The 20121-nt window shown below is 41.1% G+C and overlaps 3 protein-coding genes, 1 long non-coding RNA gene and 1 other non-coding gene across 6 annotated transcripts in view; 1 reads left to right on the top strand and 4 right to left on the bottom strand.

The window, feature by feature from the left end:
• Window positions 1-809: 809 nt before the first annotated feature.
• On the bottom strand, window positions 810-4390 carry LOC111239182. The gene is made up of 3 exons (XM_022769002.1): window positions 4114-4390; window positions 3506-3691; window positions 810-1449 (listed from the first exon to the last, which is right to left on the bottom strand). Exons 1-3 carry the CDS (start codon window positions 4370-4372, stop codon window positions 1136-1138), a joined length of 759 nt encoding a protein of 252 aa, XP_022624723.1. The 5' UTR covers window positions 4373-4390; the 3' UTR covers window positions 810-1135.
• A 1153-nt stretch (window positions 4391-5543) lies between these two features.
• Window positions 5544-15024, bottom strand: plbd1 (phospholipase B domain containing 1). Its single transcript, XM_022769016.1, has 12 exons — window positions 14827-15024; window positions 13724-13946; window positions 13376-13459; window positions 12846-12987; window positions 11785-11925; window positions 10575-10719; window positions 9578-9778; window positions 8305-8445; window positions 8030-8215; window positions 6972-7078; window positions 6719-6870; window positions 5544-5547 (listed from the first exon to the last, which is right to left on the bottom strand). Exons 1-12 carry the CDS (start codon window positions 14894-14896, stop codon window positions 5544-5546), a joined length of 1596 nt encoding a protein of 531 aa, XP_022624737.1. The 5' UTR covers window positions 14897-15024.
• A 177-nt stretch (window positions 15025-15201) lies between these two features.
• On the bottom strand, window positions 15202-15274 carry trnar-ccu. The gene has a single exon. It is a non-coding gene; the product is annotated as a tRNA-Arg (tRNA).
• A 383-nt stretch (window positions 15275-15657) lies between these two features.
• The window catches only part of pick1 (protein interacting with PRKCA 1), a 9103-nt gene continuing 4639 nt past the window's right edge, over window positions 15658-20121 (bottom strand). The window contains exons 10-14 of one of the 2 annotated variants that reach the window (XM_022769004.1): window positions 19185-19274; window positions 18790-18882; window positions 18610-18660; window positions 18356-18500; window positions 15658-17318 (exon numbers count right to left, since the gene is read on the bottom strand). In XM_022769004.1, coding sequence (XP_022624725.1) covers window positions 17047-17318; window positions 18356-18500; window positions 18610-18660; window positions 18790-18882; window positions 19185-19274 — 651 coding nt within the window. In that variant the 3' untranslated portion in view covers window positions 15658-17046. The remainder of the gene's footprint in view (window positions 17319-18355; window positions 18501-18609; window positions 18661-18789; window positions 18883-19184; window positions 19275-20121) is intronic. The other variant, XM_022769003.1, reaches the window with a different exon arrangement.
• On the top strand, window positions 19386-19779 carry LOC111239185. Its single transcript, XR_002665850.1, has 3 exons — window positions 19386-19472; window positions 19601-19651; window positions 19761-19779. It is a non-coding gene; the product is annotated as an uncharacterized LOC111239185 (long non-coding RNA).

The following is a 20121-nucleotide window of genomic DNA, read 5'->3' on the forward strand; positions in this document are numbered from 1 at the left end:
TGACAAAGGGCCAACAGGTTCAGTTCTCTTTATTTTCCCTGATATTATACTTTTCACCGCCGCATCCCTTCACTCCCTCTGCGGAAATGCTGTCCCTCTGACTCCTATAATGAACTGTGTCTTCATTGAAAAGAAAACTCCACCTTCAGACGTGGCAGACGAAGAAGAAGTGCTCGAAATAAAGCCTTCCTCTTTTATCGTGTGACACATTATCACACTTAGTTTACATTAAGTCATTACATTCGACCTGTTATTCACCGGAATAAGAAATAAAAATGACCAAACACTAAAACTGAACATAAAGAGGACGCTTTTTTTTTTTTTTTTTAACTGTCTGGAACAGAGCATAATTTTTTTAACTTCACTAAAGGTTTTATTACTATAGTGAGGGTATGTTTTGATTTCACCACTCGGGGGCGCCAGAGTCACACAGTCAACGTCCATAATCTGTGGACAGTGGTAAGTCACTGTTATTACTGTCACAACTAGATTTGAGAGCTATTATCAAATCACATGGTCAGTTCTCTCCAAGGAGGAATCCAGATATTGAGGGAAGATATTAAATGTGCTCTTCTTAACTTTACGTTGAACCGTTCTGTTTATGTTTAGATGTTTCCTTCACTGATTGAGAAAGTTTGACACAATTATTTACCATGTAAATAATAATAAACTACGTCCAAACGAGACTTGTCAAGAGTATTTGTCTTTCACACCACAATAACTCCACCCTGTGTTCACAACATCCCAAATATTTCTGAGATGATCTGCTTTGTGTTTTATTAAAAGATGTTTGAAATATGGGACAAGATTCAGAGCAGTTTCTTAGTTTTTAAACTATACACAGTCTTACATGGTATTACTGAACACAGATGTACATCATAAATTCTTTTTTTTTTTTCAAGCAAGTGAAGAGAAATAAAACAACAGCTGTAAAAATAATATTATTTAAAAACCATAAAAACATGGTAGAAAAGACAGATATCCAAAAGTTGAATTTCAACACACTGAGCACAATGTGCACAGAACAGGCAGTGAAGAGAAGTCTGTGAGAACACACACACACACACACACACACACACACACACACACACACACACACACACACACACACACACACACACACACACACACAGCCCTATACAGTTTTTGTTGTAACTAATGCAGTTCCACCGAGCTCTGTGGCAGGAAGTGGGATCTTGTGCCCCCTCACTCTGCTGCAAGCAGGCAGCCCTTCGCCCGCCTCTTTCCCAGCATGCTTTGCAAGGCCCCTGCAAGCAATGATCCCACTGCAATCCTCCCACTTCGAGCCTGTTTGGGCCCCCAGGTGCAGGTGAGGACAGGACCACGGGGCCTCTGCTGCTCGTTGAAACATCTGCGCCTGACCGTTTCTCTCTGAGGGCGGCGGGTGGATCGTTTTCTGAAGAGGCTCCAGCCCTGGTTCTGCATCCTCTGTGACACAAACAACACAGACACGAGTGTCTCAATGTAATGTACATGTGTGGATCTGAACTGGAACACTTACCGTTTATTTTTAGTCACAAAGACGACCACACACACCCAGCGTGTAAATCTGTTGTTTTTTTATTTTCATTTTTATTTTATTTTACATTCCTTTAATAAAGGCTTATAACATGTAATGAATGAAAATATTTAAATATATATTTAAATAATGTAAAATGTCAGTGAATAAGATTCTGTATGATGAGGAAGCAAAGTGGCTGTAAACTACTGAAAACAATAAAATACTCAGTGTCCATCAGAGGATTTCTTTGCCTTGTAGAGAGGATGTAGAATGTGTAACTGAAATATTTAGTAGAACTAGTGATAAAATGACTTTCAGATGTTACGAGACGAGTGCCAGACGTCTGCATTACACCACCAGTACAACAATGATATGTGTCACAACAACTAAAGCTGAATGCCTCCACTCTGCTAACTTTACATTCCTGGTTGTCCTGTAGATAAAGGTCCATTGACAGACAGTTAACTCGCTGAGGAGAAAAGCATGCTGCTGATTGTGAAGTGAATTTAGCTTCGCGTCGGCCATTGTTTCAAACATATTGATGAGTTTTACGTAGAATTGTGCTAAGACTGCACAAGAGCTGCATTCCAGAAGAGTCAGGATGGCATATTCAACCCTCTGAGGTCGATGGATGTTCTTATTAATATCTTTGTGATAATACAGCATAGAGATGTGGTTTAAATGTTGTTGGAATCTGTCGACTCTCCACTTTCCCTTTCATATTCTTACAAGATCATAAGTGACTCATAGCCTCTAAAATCTGGTTAAAGCAGAGTGACAGACGACACTACGACTCAGTGATGTTACAAAAGGCATTTATTATCTGTTTATCTACTATTTTACTCATATGTTGCACTATTTTTTATGACTTTATAGACTTTGATGAACACATTTGAAGCATTAAAACAATTCAACCACATCAGTAAAGGTTTGTTTTCACAAGATATTTATTATTTCAAAAATAAGGCTTCAAGTTTTCAGCATTTGGGCCAAATTATCTCTTTGCACAGTGAGGGGCCTCATTATAGAAAGAGCTGAGATTGTTCTGAGAATTGTGATATAAAACACTTGGGTGTGATGTGATGTGTAAGCACTCTTTAAAAGGGTGAAATTAAAATGGGAGAAAATGCCCTCAGACCTCAGAGAGTTAAAGCACGAAAAGCTGGAGCTTTTCAGCCTGAAGGCATGTCTCACAAAATGAATACAGACATCAGCAGCCTTCAGATACCCAGCTGTCTGTCCACCAGGCCAAACTCTTACATTAGGTGGTTGTACTGTCCCTCTGAGTGCACGTCATTCTGATTTCAGTGCCTCTCTGCGCGTCTCTTTTGTCAGTTTATGTGTTTTCAAGGTCAAGTGCAGACATCATTTATCCTGCCTAACCAACGGATGTGTGTTGAAACCAGAATAGCTGGTGAGAAAGCGCGGCCGACCCAGGGGACGAGCGCGGAGAAGAGAACAGAAACTGAGGAGTTTCTACTGTGAGGAACGTCACACTTCATCACCTGCCTGCCTGCCTGCCACCCCGCTTCCTCCACACAACTCTCAGACGCCAGCTCTGCATGTCAGATCCCCCATTTACAGGGAGAGAGAGAGAGAGAGAGAGAGAGAGAGAGAGAGAGAGAGAGAGAGACCCCCGCCACTGGATAGACGCTTGAAAAACGACATCACTGAGGAAATATTTAATCCAAGGCGTGAAGGATCAGGGGGTTGAAGTGATCCACTCCTTCACATTATAGGATCTGATAGCAACTCCTTCTCTAAGAAGAGTTACAGCAGTTTAGGTGTTTAATTACTGACAGTTATTTAAAGGTGATATTAAGTAAATATATCATATTTAATACCATTTATTTATTTATTTAATACCAAACATTTCCACAGAAAAGCCTCTGAAACAGCATTTAAACCATTCTGTGACACTAAAATCAAGACAAAAAAACAGGCTGAATAAAAGAAATCATCATTAACGCCAGTCGTCTTTACCTGAGGTGCTGCCTTGTCTGGTCTCTCGTCTGTATATGATGAACCAGAGAGCCAGAGCCAAGATGGACCCCATGGTGGCCAGCACCACGAAGATCCACAGAGCCGGACTCAGCATCAGCATGGGGTCGGCCTGGGGAACGGGGGCTATGACTCTCACCTGGTTTACATCAGCCTGCAGCGGCGGCTCTGGTGTGGGCGGGGGGGGGGGGGGGGGGGGTCAGACAGATTAACTGAGCAGGAAATGAACATTTATAAAGAGATGCAGAAACAAAATTTTAAAAAATAATACCTAAAGTGTTTCTTTAAAATTAACATATGTAGCCTAAGTTAATGTGGGAACTCCGCACTTCCCCTTTTAACAGACAACTAAATCATTTAAAGATCATGAGCAGCTGTGCACGGAGGAAATCCCTTAAATAGTTTGTGCCAAAGAGGACGAAATAAATACAGGTAGATCAGTTGGAAATCAACAACTCTGACACTTTACACAGCGAGGAAGAATACAAGTCAACATCCAGAGAGCATCAAGTCAAAACCAGGTCTAAAACCAAGAGGAGACTAAAACCTGACTCTGCTCGGGGGGGGGGCAGATAAAAACTTCATCTCACCTGTTGGTCGGTCAGGCTCGGGTCTGGTTTCCGTCTTGCTGTGGAGACAGGTGCCGATGAGCTCGTCCCACGTCTGGCCAGCAGAACAAATCTTCTTGACCCCGGTTTCCGTTTTGCTGGAGACACACTTGTTGGTGTGTTTGTCCAACATCTGGCCGGCAGAGCACGCCGTCTTGGTCGTGGGGTCCGTTTTGCCGGAGACACACATTTTGAGGAGACTGTCCCAACTCTGGCTGGCAGAGCAGTCCTTCTTGTCCATGGCTGAGACTGGGTGAGCAATGAGGAGACCTGCTGCAGTGTGATCCTCCTCTACACTTTTGTTTGTGATTCAAACCAATAAAAAAAAAAAAGAAGTAAAAAAAAGTAGTTGAGGACAGAGCTGTGAGACACAGAGAGGAGGTGTGACGGGAGGATTTGTGAAATGAATACAGGGTGTCTAACAGATGTTTCAGTTCCTCCATCTCATCGGAAAGGGTGAATCACTACGTGTCTCAGGGGGCAGAGAGAGCTTACTGTGTATCTGTTTCAAAAACAAAAGGTCCTGACCCTATAGCTCCTAAACTTGGATTAAATGGTGTGTGATAATGTGCCTGGTGCGCGTGGAGGACCCAAAAGGAGAATGATTGGCCGGGCAGCTCAGTGAAGAACTAACAAGCGTAAGTCATGAATAGAAACAGATGTAGAGCAGAAGCAACAGGCTAAGAGGAAAGGTGCAGGCGAACAACAACAAGTGATGCACCACAGCCAAGTTTTCATAAATGACAAACTAATATTCGTGACACTAACTCGTGTAATAAGGAACCTGTGTTATGAGTTTCTCCAGAGCGTTTTGGTATTGAGAGAGGAGAGAGCTTCACCAAAAGTTTCACAATGAATCGAGTGATGAGATAAACAGTGATGGTGCGTGAATGCAAAGCAACAAGATGGGTCATGTAGAGAAACAAATCGTCCCACTTCATCCCAAAATAAAAAAAAAAAAAATTGTTTTTGTTATTATCAGTTTGACCAATAATAAGCATTCAAATATATATATATATTCAAGTTTATTCATATCTGATTGGTTGATCTGGCCATATAAAAAGTGGATACAGTTTATACTCCTACTTTGCTCACACTTAAAATGAAATGGTGGGTTCTGTAATTAAGAGTCACTGCTGCACAAGAAGAGATGAAGGACGGGTCAGTACTGACACAACAGTAAAACTTTAATAAAGAATGAGCACATGAAATGACAGCAGGGTACAAATGTGCAGCATTACACACAGAAACACAGGCTTATATATAAAAAATACAAACCTGAGATATTTTCATTTAGCTCAGTACAGAAAACAGATTCTCACATCACTCATCACAAGACCAGAGAAGCTCAGGTGTCCTGAGAATGATAATGCAGCGATTGTTTCATTCAACATTAAAACAATAGTGTTTTCTTATCTGGAAAAGACGCCCAGAAAGATTAAAGACACACAGCCACTGATTTAATAAAATCACAGTGTCTGAGGCACAAATGGCTGCAGGTATAAAAAAAACACACGGCTGATTTCTACTGCATTTCAAAGTAAATCCATCTTCATACCCTGAGTAAGACGTGTGTTAAAATACAGACTTAAAATCTGATTGGCAGTTTGACAAATTGCAAGCCGAGCTTTGCATTTCATCAGGTGGAGGGAAGCTCGCACAAACTGTGCACATTTAAAGGTCCCACTTCTCAATAAGACGACCCTCATGACGGATTTATGAGTTAACACTTTACAAATCATTTATAAGCTGTTATAACAAATTAGATAAAAAGGGCAACAGTGACCTGCTGCTTGCCAAATAGTGAGACCACATGTATCTGTTCTGTTCAGCCTCATATCTCATTAGTTACTGAGCTTTCTTTGTTGTCTCCATCAACCAGTGTTTGTACCTGCTGCTAATTTATATATATATTATAATATAATACAATCAGATTGTTTTGCACAGCGGATATTAAAATGGAGATGCTTTTTGCTGGTTGGCATCTTCTTTAGGACGTTAGCATCCCAGGAAGTTACAAACATTTATAACTGATTAAGTGTAAAACACATCAACATTTATTAATCAGTTACAATCAGGCTCCTTTTACCAGTTATAAATGGTAGAAACTCATTAGTAACATTAGTGAGTAATAAGCATTAACTGGATCTTGCCAAATAGTGAGCCTGCATCAATGTATGAAAACTGTGTTATAACTTATTTATAGTTTTTTATTTATGATTTGTAAAGTGTAAACAACCAGATTAATTACCTAATTACAAACCATTTATAAATCCTTTATAAGGATTTATAACTCTTATTGTGAAATGGTTCTTGTTTAAAAAGAAAGCACATGTTGGTGGGACGCAATTTTGATCTTTAAGCAACAGTTAAAATAAAATCATCTTTGTGTAAACAGAACCACAAACGATTGTACCTTTCCCCCTGGACGTTCATTAATCTGAAAGCTTTAGCCAGAAAGCATCTCTCTCTCTCTCTCTCTCTTACACACACACACACACACACACACACACACACACACACACACACACACACACACACACACACACACACACACACACACACACACACACACACACACACACACCTCATGATGAAGGTGAAGTTGTAGGACCGTGGCAGACCTTTGTGGCTGATGCTGCTGAATTTATCCCAGAGGAACGGCGGGAGTCCGTCCTGCGTGGTCGGCCCGTTCACCGCCTCCGCGTGAAAGTCCCCGGCCATTTGAAAATCTGTCACCTGGACACAGAACAACACACGGAGGAGAGAAAATCTCAGCATTTGATGCTGCATAACCTACGTGACCTCCTATCAATGCAAAAGTGATGATGGGATAGTACCTTGGTGTCATAGCAACCTCCTGGTGAAGGCCGCTCTGACCTCAGGTCGTTACGGCAGCAGATGGACTTGCAGGGGTCGCCTTTGGAGTATGGATCCTTCCTGTAGTCTGAAAACAAACAGAGTAGATCTTTCTTTGAAATGTGGGACCAACTTCATCTGAATATCATTTGAGATCTGCTGTTCACCTGGTGAGAGCTGCAGCAGCTGCAGCAGCTGCAGCAGCTGCAGCGTGCAGGTATTTAACCCTCTGAGGTCGATGGATGTTTCTACTAATATCTACAACATAGATTTATGGTTCAAATGTAGTTAGAATCTGTAGACTCTTTTTTATTAACTAAAATAAGTTGAATATTTGAATGTAGGGCAGTTTTCCCAAGCACAAATAAACCCTGAAGTCTGGTTTATCTCATCCTTGTTTTTCCTTGTGTCCTCGCCTAAAAATTACGTTTTTAAAAGTGTTTTCCATCAACTTTTTTTTGGATGAACAAAGATCTTGTGCTCAAGAATACTATTGTATTTTTTTAGTCAAACAAAAATCTAAATCTAGATAAAAATTACTAAGAATTTTGTCAGAGTGACAGACAACACTACGACTCAGTTTATTTTACTCACATGTTGCACTGTCTTCATGACCCTATAGACGTTGATGAACTCATTTCAAGCACCAAAACAATTCATCCACATCAGTAAAGGTTTGTTTTCACAAGATATTTGAAGAATTTCAAAAACTAGGCTTCAAGTTTTCAGCATTGGGGCCGAATGATCAGTTTACACAGTGAAGGGCCTCGTTAGAGAAAGAGCTGAGGTTGTTCTGGGAATTGTGATATAAAACACTTGGGTGTGACGTGATGTACAACCAGCGTTTAAAAGGTGACGTTGAGAGATAATGTAGAAATGGAGAAAAGACATTACTGTGTTTTAAACTGTGTGCAGGGTAAATGCAAAAGATAAAGAAATGATAGAAAAGAAAGAAAGAAAGATAAAAGAAATGCAGGCTCCTGTTGGTACAGAGAGCCTGATGAACGTGAGTCATATAAAGTCAGGCAGAGCCACGCACCATTGAACCTCATGATGTGCTTCAGGGAGTCCAGGTCTTTGACATCGGCCTGGTCGCGTCTGAAGATCTTGGCTCTGGGGCAGAGATCGTAGGAGAAGTCCTCGCCGTACTCCTTCCACATCTCCCCGTAGCCGCTCAGCGTGTAGATCTTCTTGTGGAAAGGAATGTTGTAGGACGGCCAGTAACCTGCGGCAAACGGAGGCGGCAAGAAAAGATCAACCCGACAAAATGAACCAAACACCCGAAGGGAGACAGAAACGGAGATGTGTCGTTACCTCTGCGCAGAGCCTGCGTCTGGTCGGAGTACTCCACCAGCCCGGGGATCTGCTCCACCACCGTCAGGGCGCCGTCCTCAACGCTGTGGCCCAGCTTCACTCTGCTCCTGTCCAACACCATGTACTGGTTGTTGTAGGTACCTGCAACAACCAGTTTATAACCCTTTATACAAGAAGCTGAAATTCACATGGACCGTTTTGCAGCACAAGCAGATCCCTCTGAGGTCTGAGGGCATTCTCCCGCTTTCCACATTATTTCTTGAATTCACCTTTTAAAGGGGCGTGGCTGCATATTAGAAAATATCCAAGTGTTTTATGTCTCAATCTTCAGAGCAACCTCAGCTCTTTCTCTAACGAGGCCCCTCACTGTGTCAGCTGATCATTCGGCCCCAATGCTGAAAACTTGAAGCCGAGTTTTTATAGAATTATATTTTATATTATATTTCTTTGAAAAACAAACCTTTACTGTTGTGGATGAATTGTTTTGGTGATTCAAATGTGTTCACCAAAGTCTGTAGGGTCATAAAAATAGAGCAATATATGAGTAAAATAGTTGATAAATGGATAATAAAAGCCTAAAGTGACATTTTGTAATATCACTGAGTCGTAGTGTCTGTCAGTCTGCTTTAAACAAATTTTGGAGGCTATTAGTCACGTATGATCCCACAAGAATATTAAGGGGAAGTGGAGACTCTACAGACTCTAACAACATCTAACCCGCTACGCTGCACTATCACAGAGATATTAACAGAAACATCTGTCGACCTCAGAGGGATAATGTAATGTTGACAAATGCAAAACTATTCATGACGCTTGTGATAATGAATCATCTCAAGGTTTAAGCTTCAGACTGGAGCTTTATTACTCATCTCAAACCCAGACGTGAAACATGAAGCTGAGTGACGTCTTCAGTTTTGAATTTCTGATTTTGAATTTCTAATTTTGAATTTCTAATTTTTGATAATTTTTTATGTAAAATAAATGTTATCAAAGAGCGAAATAAAGCGTCCAACAATATAAAATCTAAATCTACACCGGCATGATTGAGGAAAAGGCTGGCAGTAGCAAAAACACTCATTCTGCACTTGAACTTTCAGCTTTTATCTGGAGGCAGATCTTCGCTCCTCCACGTGTCTCAGGTGCAGAGTTGATTTACATTTTACCCGTGTGTTTAGTGATGATATCCGTCTTTATTTTTTTACTGTTACCTCCTAAAACAATTAGTAACGGAGCTTAGTGCTTTACAAATATATAATCAATGAGCTCCACTCACCAGAGTTGTACATGGAGAAGGTTTCGGCCCACTCCTCTCCGGTACGAGCCAGACTGTGAGCCAGCCTGACCCTCTGCCACGCCAGCAGGCTTTTGGGGGTGATAGTGTCGAAAAGGGAGGAGTTGAAGACGTTGTTGGTGGTTTGGGTCATCATCAGGCCGCTGCCCAGGAGGTAGAAGTCATCCAGAGACACCAGGAAACCTAGAGGCAAGACGGACACTGTGAGCTGAGACATTTCAGAAATAACATTTTTCAGTGTGTGTGATGGTGGAGGATTCAGGAAGCATTCGACCCTTTCAGTATAAAACAAAGAATAAAACTTTGGAATATGACCGTGTGCGCCCAGAAAAGAAGCGGGGACTAAATGATAGTTTTTATAAGAGCAGGTTTTTATTCCTCCGCGACAGTCAGAGCAGCAGCCATGTTGTTTTTTAGGTTGTTCGTCCGTCCCTTTCTCGTGGACACGATATCTCACAAATGCTTTCACGGAACGGCTTCAAATTTGGCGCAAACATTCACTAGGACTCAAGGGGTGAACTGATTAGATTTTGGTGGTCAAAGGTCAAGGGTCAACATCACGGTGACCTCACAAAACATGATTTTACCCTCGTGAATGCGATATCTTGAGAACTCGAGGGAATTTGGTAAAAACATTGACTTGGACTCAAGGATGAACTCAGTAGATTGTAGTGGTCAAAGGTCAAAGGTCAGTGTGACCTCACAAAACACTTTTTAGCCATAACTCAAGACTTCACACAGAGATTACGACAAAGTTTCACATAAATGGTTCATATTTTAACGACTCTGGATAAACAGATGTGACCTGCGACCAGTCTGAGTGGCGGAGGGATACAACCGCGAGGAGGTGATTCTAGTTCCTGTTGCCATTTAAACTACTGGACATTACAAGCTCCTGCTGTTGTCACAGATCCACTTCATGACACACAAACACTGGTAAATATCCTTGCTATCTCTGAAGTTCCTGGGCTCTGCGTACCAGGGTAGCTGCTGAAGGACAGTTTCCCCGTGGCGGCGTGGGGCTCAGCGATGTGGAAGTCCCAGTGTTTGTAGATCCGCATGGTGGCAGCGTACGTGTACCAGCTGGAGTGGGCGAACAGGAGGTTCTCAAAGCCGGGCAGCATCTGAGACAGAGACCAGCACACAGGATTCAATCAGGGTCAGAAGAAATCGTTTTAAAATTTGTGTTAATGTGACTCAGATTAGAAGACATTTCAGGTGATTCCAAAGGTTTCCAAAGAAACAACAACATCAGGCTGAATTTCAGGGACATGCGAGTAAAATGATACAAAAAGCCATTTGATGTCAAAGCGGCGCCATAAAAAAGCCGCCTTGGATTTCAGTGTCCCGTGTCACTTTGCTGCAGTGATATCTGGATCAAAGCTTCAGCATGAGGTCACATGTTGGAGCAGCTACATAATCAACTCTAATTCAAGTGGTGTGAATTTATAAAACACAAGTAAGAAAGGAAATAAAATAAGGCAAAACAAACACATAATTAAACATAAGAAAGATGAAACTCAGAACAATACAGCACTCTCAAGCTCTGTGAATCATTCCCACATGGAGACACAACATTTATTATGTTTGTGCTGGTTAATAGATTTCTCGCCCACGCAAGACACATTTACACTAAAACGAGTGTGTGTGGGAGTTTCTTCTTTTTTTTTTTGTGTAGAAAATGAAACTCTCCAGAAACATGACACACAGAAGTCCTGGTGTGGGTGTTAAACATGGTCGCAGAGGAGAAGTACGCTCTTTTACTGACGACATTATCCACTGATGCAAAGAGAAAATGGAAAGATTTACATCCGTTAAATATGTTAATTATCCAAGGTGAAGAATCATCTCTCAGGAACTCTGGACACGATATCTCGATAACACCTTGACGGAACTTCTTCAGATTTGGCACAAACGTTCATCTGGACTCAAGGACGAACTGATTAGACTTTGGTGGTCAAAGGTCAAAGATCACGGTGACCTCAGAAAACACTTTTCACACAAATGTTAAATGTTGTATATGATTCTGGATGAACAGGGATGGAACCTGGAACTAGTCTGAGCACCTATGACACCTCCCTGAATACATGTGAGTACAGCTGATGTTAGAGTTGCGTTGCTTATTTTGGACGGCAGCTTATACAACACGTTCTGACGTGAAGTTTAAAACGGGCGTTTCAGCCTCTCACCTTGATGAGAGCAGAGCAGTGTCCCATCCCTGGGAGTTTGAAGTCTCTGAGCGGAGGGTTGGAGCCGGGCGCCAAGGCCGGGATCAGATCCAGCAGATCTCCCACCGAGTTCAGGAACTGGACGTCAAACAGGGTCAGCGGCTACGGGAAACACACCAGATAAACAGCTGTTAGCCAGAACATGAAAACGAACAGCACCGTCTTCTTGCAAAACAACTGATAAAATGATGAACTGAGAAAGAAAAAAATATTCAAAATCACAGATCATGAGACTTTCATGTTCTTCATTAACCTTAAAACCTAAAATACCACTTACATTTTATTGATAGTAAAACAATAACACCGACACCAGAAGTGATTTTAAACTGATCTCTGAAAAATAAAGATCTGCTTCTTCTCAACAAAAGCACGAAACACACGATGTCATGTCCCTTTAAATTTTAGAGCGACAAAAGGTGATATATGATCACATGTTTGTACTGGAGGTTCCTCATTTTAAGATGCAGAGAAAATCATCAAGCACTTCTTTTAAATGTCTTAATTAATCATTCTTATTTATGATTTATTATTTTTTTATTCTCATTTTACATGAATGTTTTTAATGTTTTTCATTTTAGATCAATGCTTGTTTTTTATGTGCATTTTATGTCTTTTCATGTGAAGCACCTGGTGCATGTCATTTGTGCTAAAGTTTATTGTCATTATTATTATTATTATTATCAAAATCTCAAAGTGGATTTTCTATTTTCTTTTCATTTTACAATGAATTATAAAATTGTCTTAATTAGGACACTTCTGAGTTTTATCTTTAACTCTATAAATACATTTGATTTTGAACATTTGTAGTTGTTTCTTTTGTATTTTCTATCCACAGTTTCTAACTATGGGAATATATATGTATATATACTGTATATTATTGTTCTGCTGGGACATGTTTATGTCTGCTATTGTACTTTGGCACACAGGGTTTCTCTGCATGTAAAAGAGACTTATTTGTCTGTGCAAATAAGATTTAACTTGCTCTAATAAACGAATGTTAATGTAATTAACGGCCTTCGTACCTTTTTCCCTTCTTTCTTGGCCCAGTCTCTCACTCCTGCCTGCAGCCCGTCCATCTGGGCCACGATGAAGCCTGCATGCTGCCACAGAGGATCAGAGCTCTTGTTCAGTTTCACCTGCTCTCTGACCCATGAATCCTGCTTCCTACAAGCACAAGAGCCACATTTACTGTTTTTATTATTTGTTATAATGTAAAACACATAAAAGCAAAGAACCAAACACCGAGCTCATAAATAAAAACCTGTAGACATGTAGTCTAACGGATACAAACTTAAACTTGAACTGAGATATCATGAACAGAAAGAAACGTGATCCACACAATCAGAAATTCTGATTTTCACAAACAAATATTGTCTGGTAAACCTTACAACGCGACGCTACAGAGAGCGACATCACGCCCTGAGCTGGGCGTAACATCTCTGAGAAGAGGATATGAAAGATGATGACAGTGATGTGTGACTCAGATCATCTTACGTTTCTGCTGCTGCTGCTGCGGTTTTTAATTCTTAAAAGGAAAAGAGAACAGACTCACGCCATGAAGCTCTGAACCAGGCCGAGGATCTTCGGGTCTTGGATCAGCTGCGGATACATGTTGGTGTAGTGGTCCATCATCTGCCTGGGGAGGGAGAGTGCATATGAACACTAAGTGGATGCTGGAACACAGTGATTGATGATGTTTGATTTCTCGATTCTTTTCTATTCATCTTCTGATTCTGTATTTTTCCTTGTTGTTACAGACGGTGTCAAAGATCAGAGTGTCTTATCTCTCTCTGGCGTCCAACCTGCACTCTTTGATTACTGATATTTGTTTTGTTTTGATTATCAGGATGGATGCGTCGACATAGATACTGCAGGATTAGCACATTCATTCAACACTCACTGGGCAGTGAGGAAACCTTCCAGGTATCCGGCCAGGTAGAAGGTGATGTCATCAGTCTCCTGGGTCTTTCCGTAGCCGGCACGGATCTCCAGGACACTCCAGCCTGTACTGGACAGGGTGTTGTTCAGGTACCCGTACGCGTCCCCCTCCGTCTCCAGCACCCCCTCCTTGAGCAGGACCATTTTGTGTTGGGAGTCCCAGTACACCGTGGCTGCTGTCATCTCTGAGAGGAGATCAAGACATAAACAAACGTCTGTGCTGAATCTGAAAATCAACTACTGCTGATACTGCTTTTTTTTTTTGCAAAGAATTGAGTGGATAGTTGAGAACATTTCACCGGTTGGAGAAAGAACCCTTCCTTCCTCAACATCTTTTTCCTTTTTTATTTTCTAACGATTGTAATGATTCTAATGAATTAAAATGATTTCAACAGTATTGCTCATAATTAATCTACAATACGAAGAAGGGATGTATTTTAACCCATGTGTGCATTAATGTGTTGGGAGACAATCCAGTAAGTTATCTAAATTTCAAAACAGGAAAAAAAAAAATTAGACAAGAAATGTATATACACACATACCTACATACAACCAAGGTTCAATTCATTTGTTAATTCCATAAAATATGATTTTGCTCCATTATGTTCTGCATTTTTTAAAAAACATTTTAGCAGGAGTGACAGATGACATGTACAGTACTTGAGGGTCACATGACTAGAAGAGGGGAAAAAAAATATCTCATTCTCACACTGGATTTCATCTTTCTTTTCTTTTCTTTTCTATAAATGTTTCCATGCTGGCTTATGTTAGTACAGATTTATGGCCATAAACAAAAAAATGAAAGTTAAAACGTCCATATATGTGACAGGAGCCCCTTGTGAGTTTGGGGGATTAACCTACATGTAAATCACCACATTCAACTCAAGCTGTCACCCCCGACGCACCTTAAATCACAACAGCTAACTGAGAGTGAGTAAATATCATTGACACAATGCAGTGTGCGTGGTTTAAGCCATACACTATTTGTTAAATCATAAAAAACAAAAATAAAGCCATTAGATCCTTATACAACCACGCGACTTCACATAAACTCGGCCTACTTACTGTCTGCAGAGACGAAGGTCGCAGCCGCGTTGAATAAAAGAAAAACACACAGTCTCTCTACTGAAAGCATGGCTGTGTGAGAGCCGCTAAAACGCAAAAACAACTGCAAAACAAGAGACAAGGATCGTCCAAAGGTGGCTCAGGCGAAGAGGAAATAAGTTGTTTTGTGGCGAAGGGAAAGTCCGAGGCGGCAGGAGTGTCGGCGGAGCGGAGTGTTTCCTGATTGGCTGCGGGCCGGAGGAAAAGGGAACAACAACACATGGTACATGTGTCCTTTGAGAGGAAGCAGAGTCGTACTGTTTACTGTCAGGAAGCAAAACCTTAAGATTATGTAATATTTTTGTAAAATAATTTCAAACGGGAGCAAAAAGATTTCACCCCAGATGGGACTCGAACCCACAATCCCTGGCTTAGGAGGCCAGTGCCTTATCCATTAGGCCACTGGGGCTATGCGGCTGATAAATGGTAATATATAAGTATATATATCTAAATGTTTACATATATCGTCTCGCTCTTTCTCTAGATATACATATATACGATGACTTATTGATAAAATAGTAATAATTATGTTAATTCTACTAATCTGTTAATTATAGTTGCCACGACCTTGTCGGTAAAAGAGATACGAGATGAAATGTTCACACAGGCTAACGTTAGTTTAAAAAAAGACAACAATTATATCCTTCTAGAATAGGCCTAACATCTTCGCTATTATTATTATTATTATTATTAATAATTTTTTTTTTTTAATTAATGAATCATTATTTATTTGTGGGACAAAACAACTGTGGAAATAAGTCTACTCATTTCAGCCAAAATGCTGTAGTTGTTTATGAGTCAACCTGTGCAAAAGAAACAAGTAGTAGGTCCCACTGATGCGTTACATTGCAGTTATCCAGAAAAACAAAAATACACAAACAAAACGTCTTTTTTCAGTCCTACACAGGGACTTCAGTGCACTCCTGTCATTGCTGTGTGCAGAACAGTGTGATCTGATGTGATACTGCCCCCAAGTGACAGCATCAAACAAATACCCCCCCCACCCCTAAATCATGATCATCTTAATCCTCAGAAGACAAAAATGAAAACAGACTCATATAATTGAATAATTATATTCACTATAATATAGAATCAATTTTGCTAATTAAAACTTTTAAATATATTTTGACAAAAAAGAATAAATAAAGTTGGAATGACAAGAAAAATCATGACACCTGACTTTAAACACCCTTTCCACTTGTTCATACTTATTTACACGTAGTGTTTGCATTTTGCTATCAGCAGCACGGTGAAGCTCTGTGAGGCCGTGTGTGTGTTTCTCCTCCTGAACAGAAACACTGTCAGAGGTAAGGAACAGCTGGAATGAAAACAAGCAAAAAAAAACATGCTGTTGAGGGGAAGTACGCAATGTAGGAGAGTAAATAACACGTTAACTTGAAGCATGTGAGGAGATAAAACAGACTGAATGAAAAAGGCTTGGGTGATGACACTTTTCACAGCGGTCCCTTTTTTTTTCTAAACAATTAAAATGTGCCAAGAAGAAGAAGAAACATAAGGGTGCAACAGCTGCATGTAACAAACATTCATGCAGGAACAGAATCACGTCTATCTGCAACAACACCTTCACATTTTCTACATTTATCCACCAGTTTCATTTGCCACTTGTTGCCAGAGACACTTAACATTTAAATCTGTGTCCAAAATGCAACAAGTTCTCAGCAAAGAAAGTAAAATAAATCCGCACATGTCAAGGTATAACTGTTACAATCCACAATATGCACACATGAAAACACAGCCCAGACCCATCAGACTTCACGAAGGCACAACTCGTATGCATATAGTTCCAACTCTGCAGCATGAAAACCCGTCCGCAGCACTCACATTAAAATAAAGTCGTGTCTCATTCAGTTTTGACTTCCTGTGTGGAGGACAGACATGTTAAAAAGCACAAACTAAAATAAGAAGGCCGTTGATTTCACAGGAAGGAAACACCAACAGACCGGCACACGGCATTACAGCAGCGATTTTCAGTAGTAATCACGTTTGCTAAGACAGTGTTAACCTTTCTCACTGCTATATTGCTCTCCAAAGATCACGGCTTGGTGAGTGTGTTGACATTAAATGCAAGTGTACAGTTATGTTGGAGGGGTGGACTTCATCTCCACAAGAAGGCCACAAACACACACACAGATGCACGCACACGCACACACACACACACACTCATTGGTCATCGATTAGTTTCTCAGCGCCGTTCTCCGTTTGTCTGCCTGCGCTGCCGCTTCCTCCTTCCTCTCCGCCTCTCCTGCGCTCCTCCTCCTCTTCCTCCTCGTCCTCGGTGTAGGAGAGCGACTGGCCGCTGTAGTTGATCATGGTGCGGGTGAGGTCCACCTCGATGGGAAAGACATCCGCCTCCTTCAGGACGGCGTAGCACTCGTCGTAGTAGTGCGACATGCCCGAGACGAAGCGCTGCAGCTGGAACACGATGTCCTGGACTGTAGATGAAGAAGGTGAAAGAGTCGGGTGAATAAATGAAGTGAAGACACTAAAGAACATTTTTAAAGACGTCATTTTGTTGAAGAGAAAGACAATAAAAGAGGGAAAAAGATGAGGGTCGCGGGTGCACTTGTTACTGTGCGGCAATGAAGACAAATTATGAGATTAGATCACATGTAAAACCTTAAACTGGCTGGTTGAATTATTTTCATCAGTGTTTCTGCTGCATATTTTTTACATTTCTCTGTTTCTGTCTCTGATAATCTGCCACATCATTTCAATCACAATGAAAGCATCATGACTGATGAACGGTGTGTGCCAATGTACCAGCGTCATCCTGTGATATCTTGGCAAGAACTAGAATCACCTCCTCGCGGTTGTATGCCTCCGCCACACATCCCTGTTTATCCAGAGTCGTATAAAATACGAACCACGTGTGTGAGATTTTGTCATAATTTTTGTTATAACTAAAAAGTGTTTTCTAAAGGTCACTGTGAACTCGACCTTTGACCTTTGAGCACCAAAAGTCGAATCAGTTCATCCTTGAGTCCCGTCAAGGTGTTACTGCGATATCATGTCCATGAGAATGAGACAGACGGACAGACAACCGGAAAACAATATGGCTGTCGGCGGCGTGGAGGAATAATCAGGCTATTATATGATGTTATTAAGACAAAATAATAATTTACTAATTTACTTTACAACTCAAAACATGTCTTAACTCATTGGTCTCTTTCTCTTTTGTGTCTCATGTATAAACAGTATAAACTGTCCCATTATGTGTTCATATTATTTATTTACTATAGAAACTGTAACATAATGAGTTATTTTTTTAATCTATTTTACTTGTTTTATTCTTATTTATTTTACTTACCGCTGCTTGATGTTCCTTGTATTGACCCAAGTTTGCTGACATGTTGCCTCTGACATATAATTATATTGGGACAAATAAAGTCTGAATCTGAGCGTGATGATGCACGGAGGAGAAATTAGCTGGAAAAACAAAACACAAAACAATAGAAAACGAGTGTCTGACCATGTTTCTGATCCAGCAGCTCGATCTTCTCCAGAACGTCCTTCCTCATTTTGGCGAAGCGAGCCCGAGCCTCCTGCCGACACCGCAGCACCAGCCGGTATTCATAGTTACCGGTGCTGACGCGATACAGCGGCTCTCCCATGGCCTGAGGGAAGACGCACATCATTCACTGCTTCGTAAAAGTACATAAAACCTTTGTTTGTTTATATCATTCTGATTTAATTCCTCAGACGAGAATTGAAACAGCAACTCACAATACTGCTGTATTCTTCATCGTCCATTTCCTTCACCTTCAGGCAGTATGACTGAAAGACACGAAGGAGGTAATTAATACCATCATTCTGCCGACTGACAGACGTGCAACAGACTGACGGCGTTACAGCATCATACTGTGGCGGATACTGAAGCAGAAGAAGAGGGAGCTGTGGATTTACCAGATACTCGAACTTCACATCCAGGTACTTGCGGATGGTGAGCTTCGTGTCTGGGATGGCCTTGTGAAGATACGTGTTCAGGTCGTGGAGCATCTGCACGAGTCAGACGGTTTGATATGAGGTCGGTCATTTATTTTTCACCACCATAATTTGCATTTGATCATACATGGAAGAGAAATACTGCACCGCACAGATCAGGGTCACATTTAAAAACAACAGACTCGTTGTGAACAAGACACAATATTCATGTGACGTGAACAAAGAGAGCAGCATTAAAACTTTTCTTTTAAAAGAAATACAACTGAACACAAAGCCAAAGCAGAGAAGAGGATGGAAGCACATTAAGAGTAAAAGGTGAAAAAGGTTTTTCTAAAAACGTTTTAAACTGTACTCACGGGTTTGATGGTCTTTAGTAGCTGAATACCATATTTCTCGATGTTGCGGTGAGCGTCGGCAAACTTCACAAACGCCTCGCTGGCTGCAGCCTGAGGCTCCTGAGTGCAGTATTTTCTTCCATGTATGATCAAATGCAAATTATGGTGGTGAAAAATAAATGACCGACCTCATATCAAACCGTCTGACTCGTGCAGATGCTCCACGACCTGAACACGTATCTTCACAAGGCCATCCCAGACACGAAGCTCACCATCCGCAAGTACCTGGATGTGAAGTTCGAGTATCTGGTAAATCCACAGCTCCCTCTTCTTCTGCTTCAGTATCCGCCACAGTATGATGCTGTAACGCCGTCAGTCTGTTGCACGTCTGTCAGTCGGCAGATGATGGTATTAATTACCTCCTTCGTGTCTTTCAGTCATACTGCCTGAAGGTGAAGGAAATGGACGATGAAGAATACAGCAGTATTGTGAGTTGCTGTTTCAATTCTCGTCTGAGGAATTAAATCAGAATGATATAAAACAAACAAAGTTTTATGTACTTTTACGAAGCAGTGAATGATGTGCGTCTTCCCTCAGGCCATGGGAGAGCCGCTGTATCGTCGTCAGCACCGGTAACTATGAATACCGGCTGGTGCTGCGGTGTCGGCAGGAGGCTCGGGCTCGCTTCGCCAAAATGAGGAAGGACGTTCTGGAGAAAGATCGAGCTGCTGGATCAGAAACATGGTCAGACACTCGTTTTCTTATTGTTTTGTGTTTTGTTTTTCCAGCTAATTTTCTCCTCCGTGCATCATCACGCTCAGATTCAGACTTTATTTGTCCAATATAATTATATGTCAGAGGCAACATGTCAGCAAACTTGGGTCAATACAAGGAACATCAAGCAGCGGTAAGTAAAATAAATAAGAATAAAACAAGTAAAATAGATTAAAAAAATAAC

The sequence above is a fragment of the Seriola dumerili genome, unplaced genomic scaffold (genome assembly GCF_002260705.1).
Source record: "Seriola dumerili isolate Sdu_G_001 unplaced genomic scaffold, Sdu_1.0 BDQW01002134.1, whole genome shotgun sequence".
In the NCBI taxonomy this organism is placed as follows: Eukaryota; Metazoa; Chordata; class Actinopteri; order Carangiformes; family Carangidae; genus Seriola; species Seriola dumerili.

What these genes read in the sequence shown, in the direction of transcription:
- LOC111239182 (XM_022769002.1), bottom strand. Translation starts at nt 4,372, where the DNA reads ATGGACAAGAAGGACTGCTCTGCCAGCCAGAGTTGGGACAGTCTCCTC. An exon ending in CGAGCCTGACCGACCAACAG is followed by an intron (nt 3,692 to 4,113) that starts GTGAGATGAAGT and finishes CGCCCACACCAG; the next exon opens with AGCCGCCGCTGCAGGCTGAT. An exon ending in CAGACAAGGCAGCACCTCAG is followed by an intron (nt 1,450 to 3,505) that starts GTAAAGACGACT and finishes TTTGTGTCACAG; the next exon opens with AGGATGCAGAACCAGGGCTG.
- plbd1 (XM_022769016.1), bottom strand. Translation starts at nt 14,896, where the DNA reads ATGCTTTCAGTAGAGAGACTGTGTGTTTTTCTTTTATTCAACGCGGCT. An exon ending in GACCTTCGTCTCTGCAGACA is followed by an intron (nt 13,947 to 14,826) that starts GTAAGTAGGCCG and finishes ATCTCCTCTCAG; the next exon opens with AGATGACAGCAGCCACGGTG. An exon ending in CTGGTTCAGAGCTTCATGGC is followed by an intron (nt 12,988 to 13,375) that starts GTGAGTCTGTTC and finishes TTGTGCTTGTAG; the next exon opens with GAAGCAGGATTCATGGGTCA.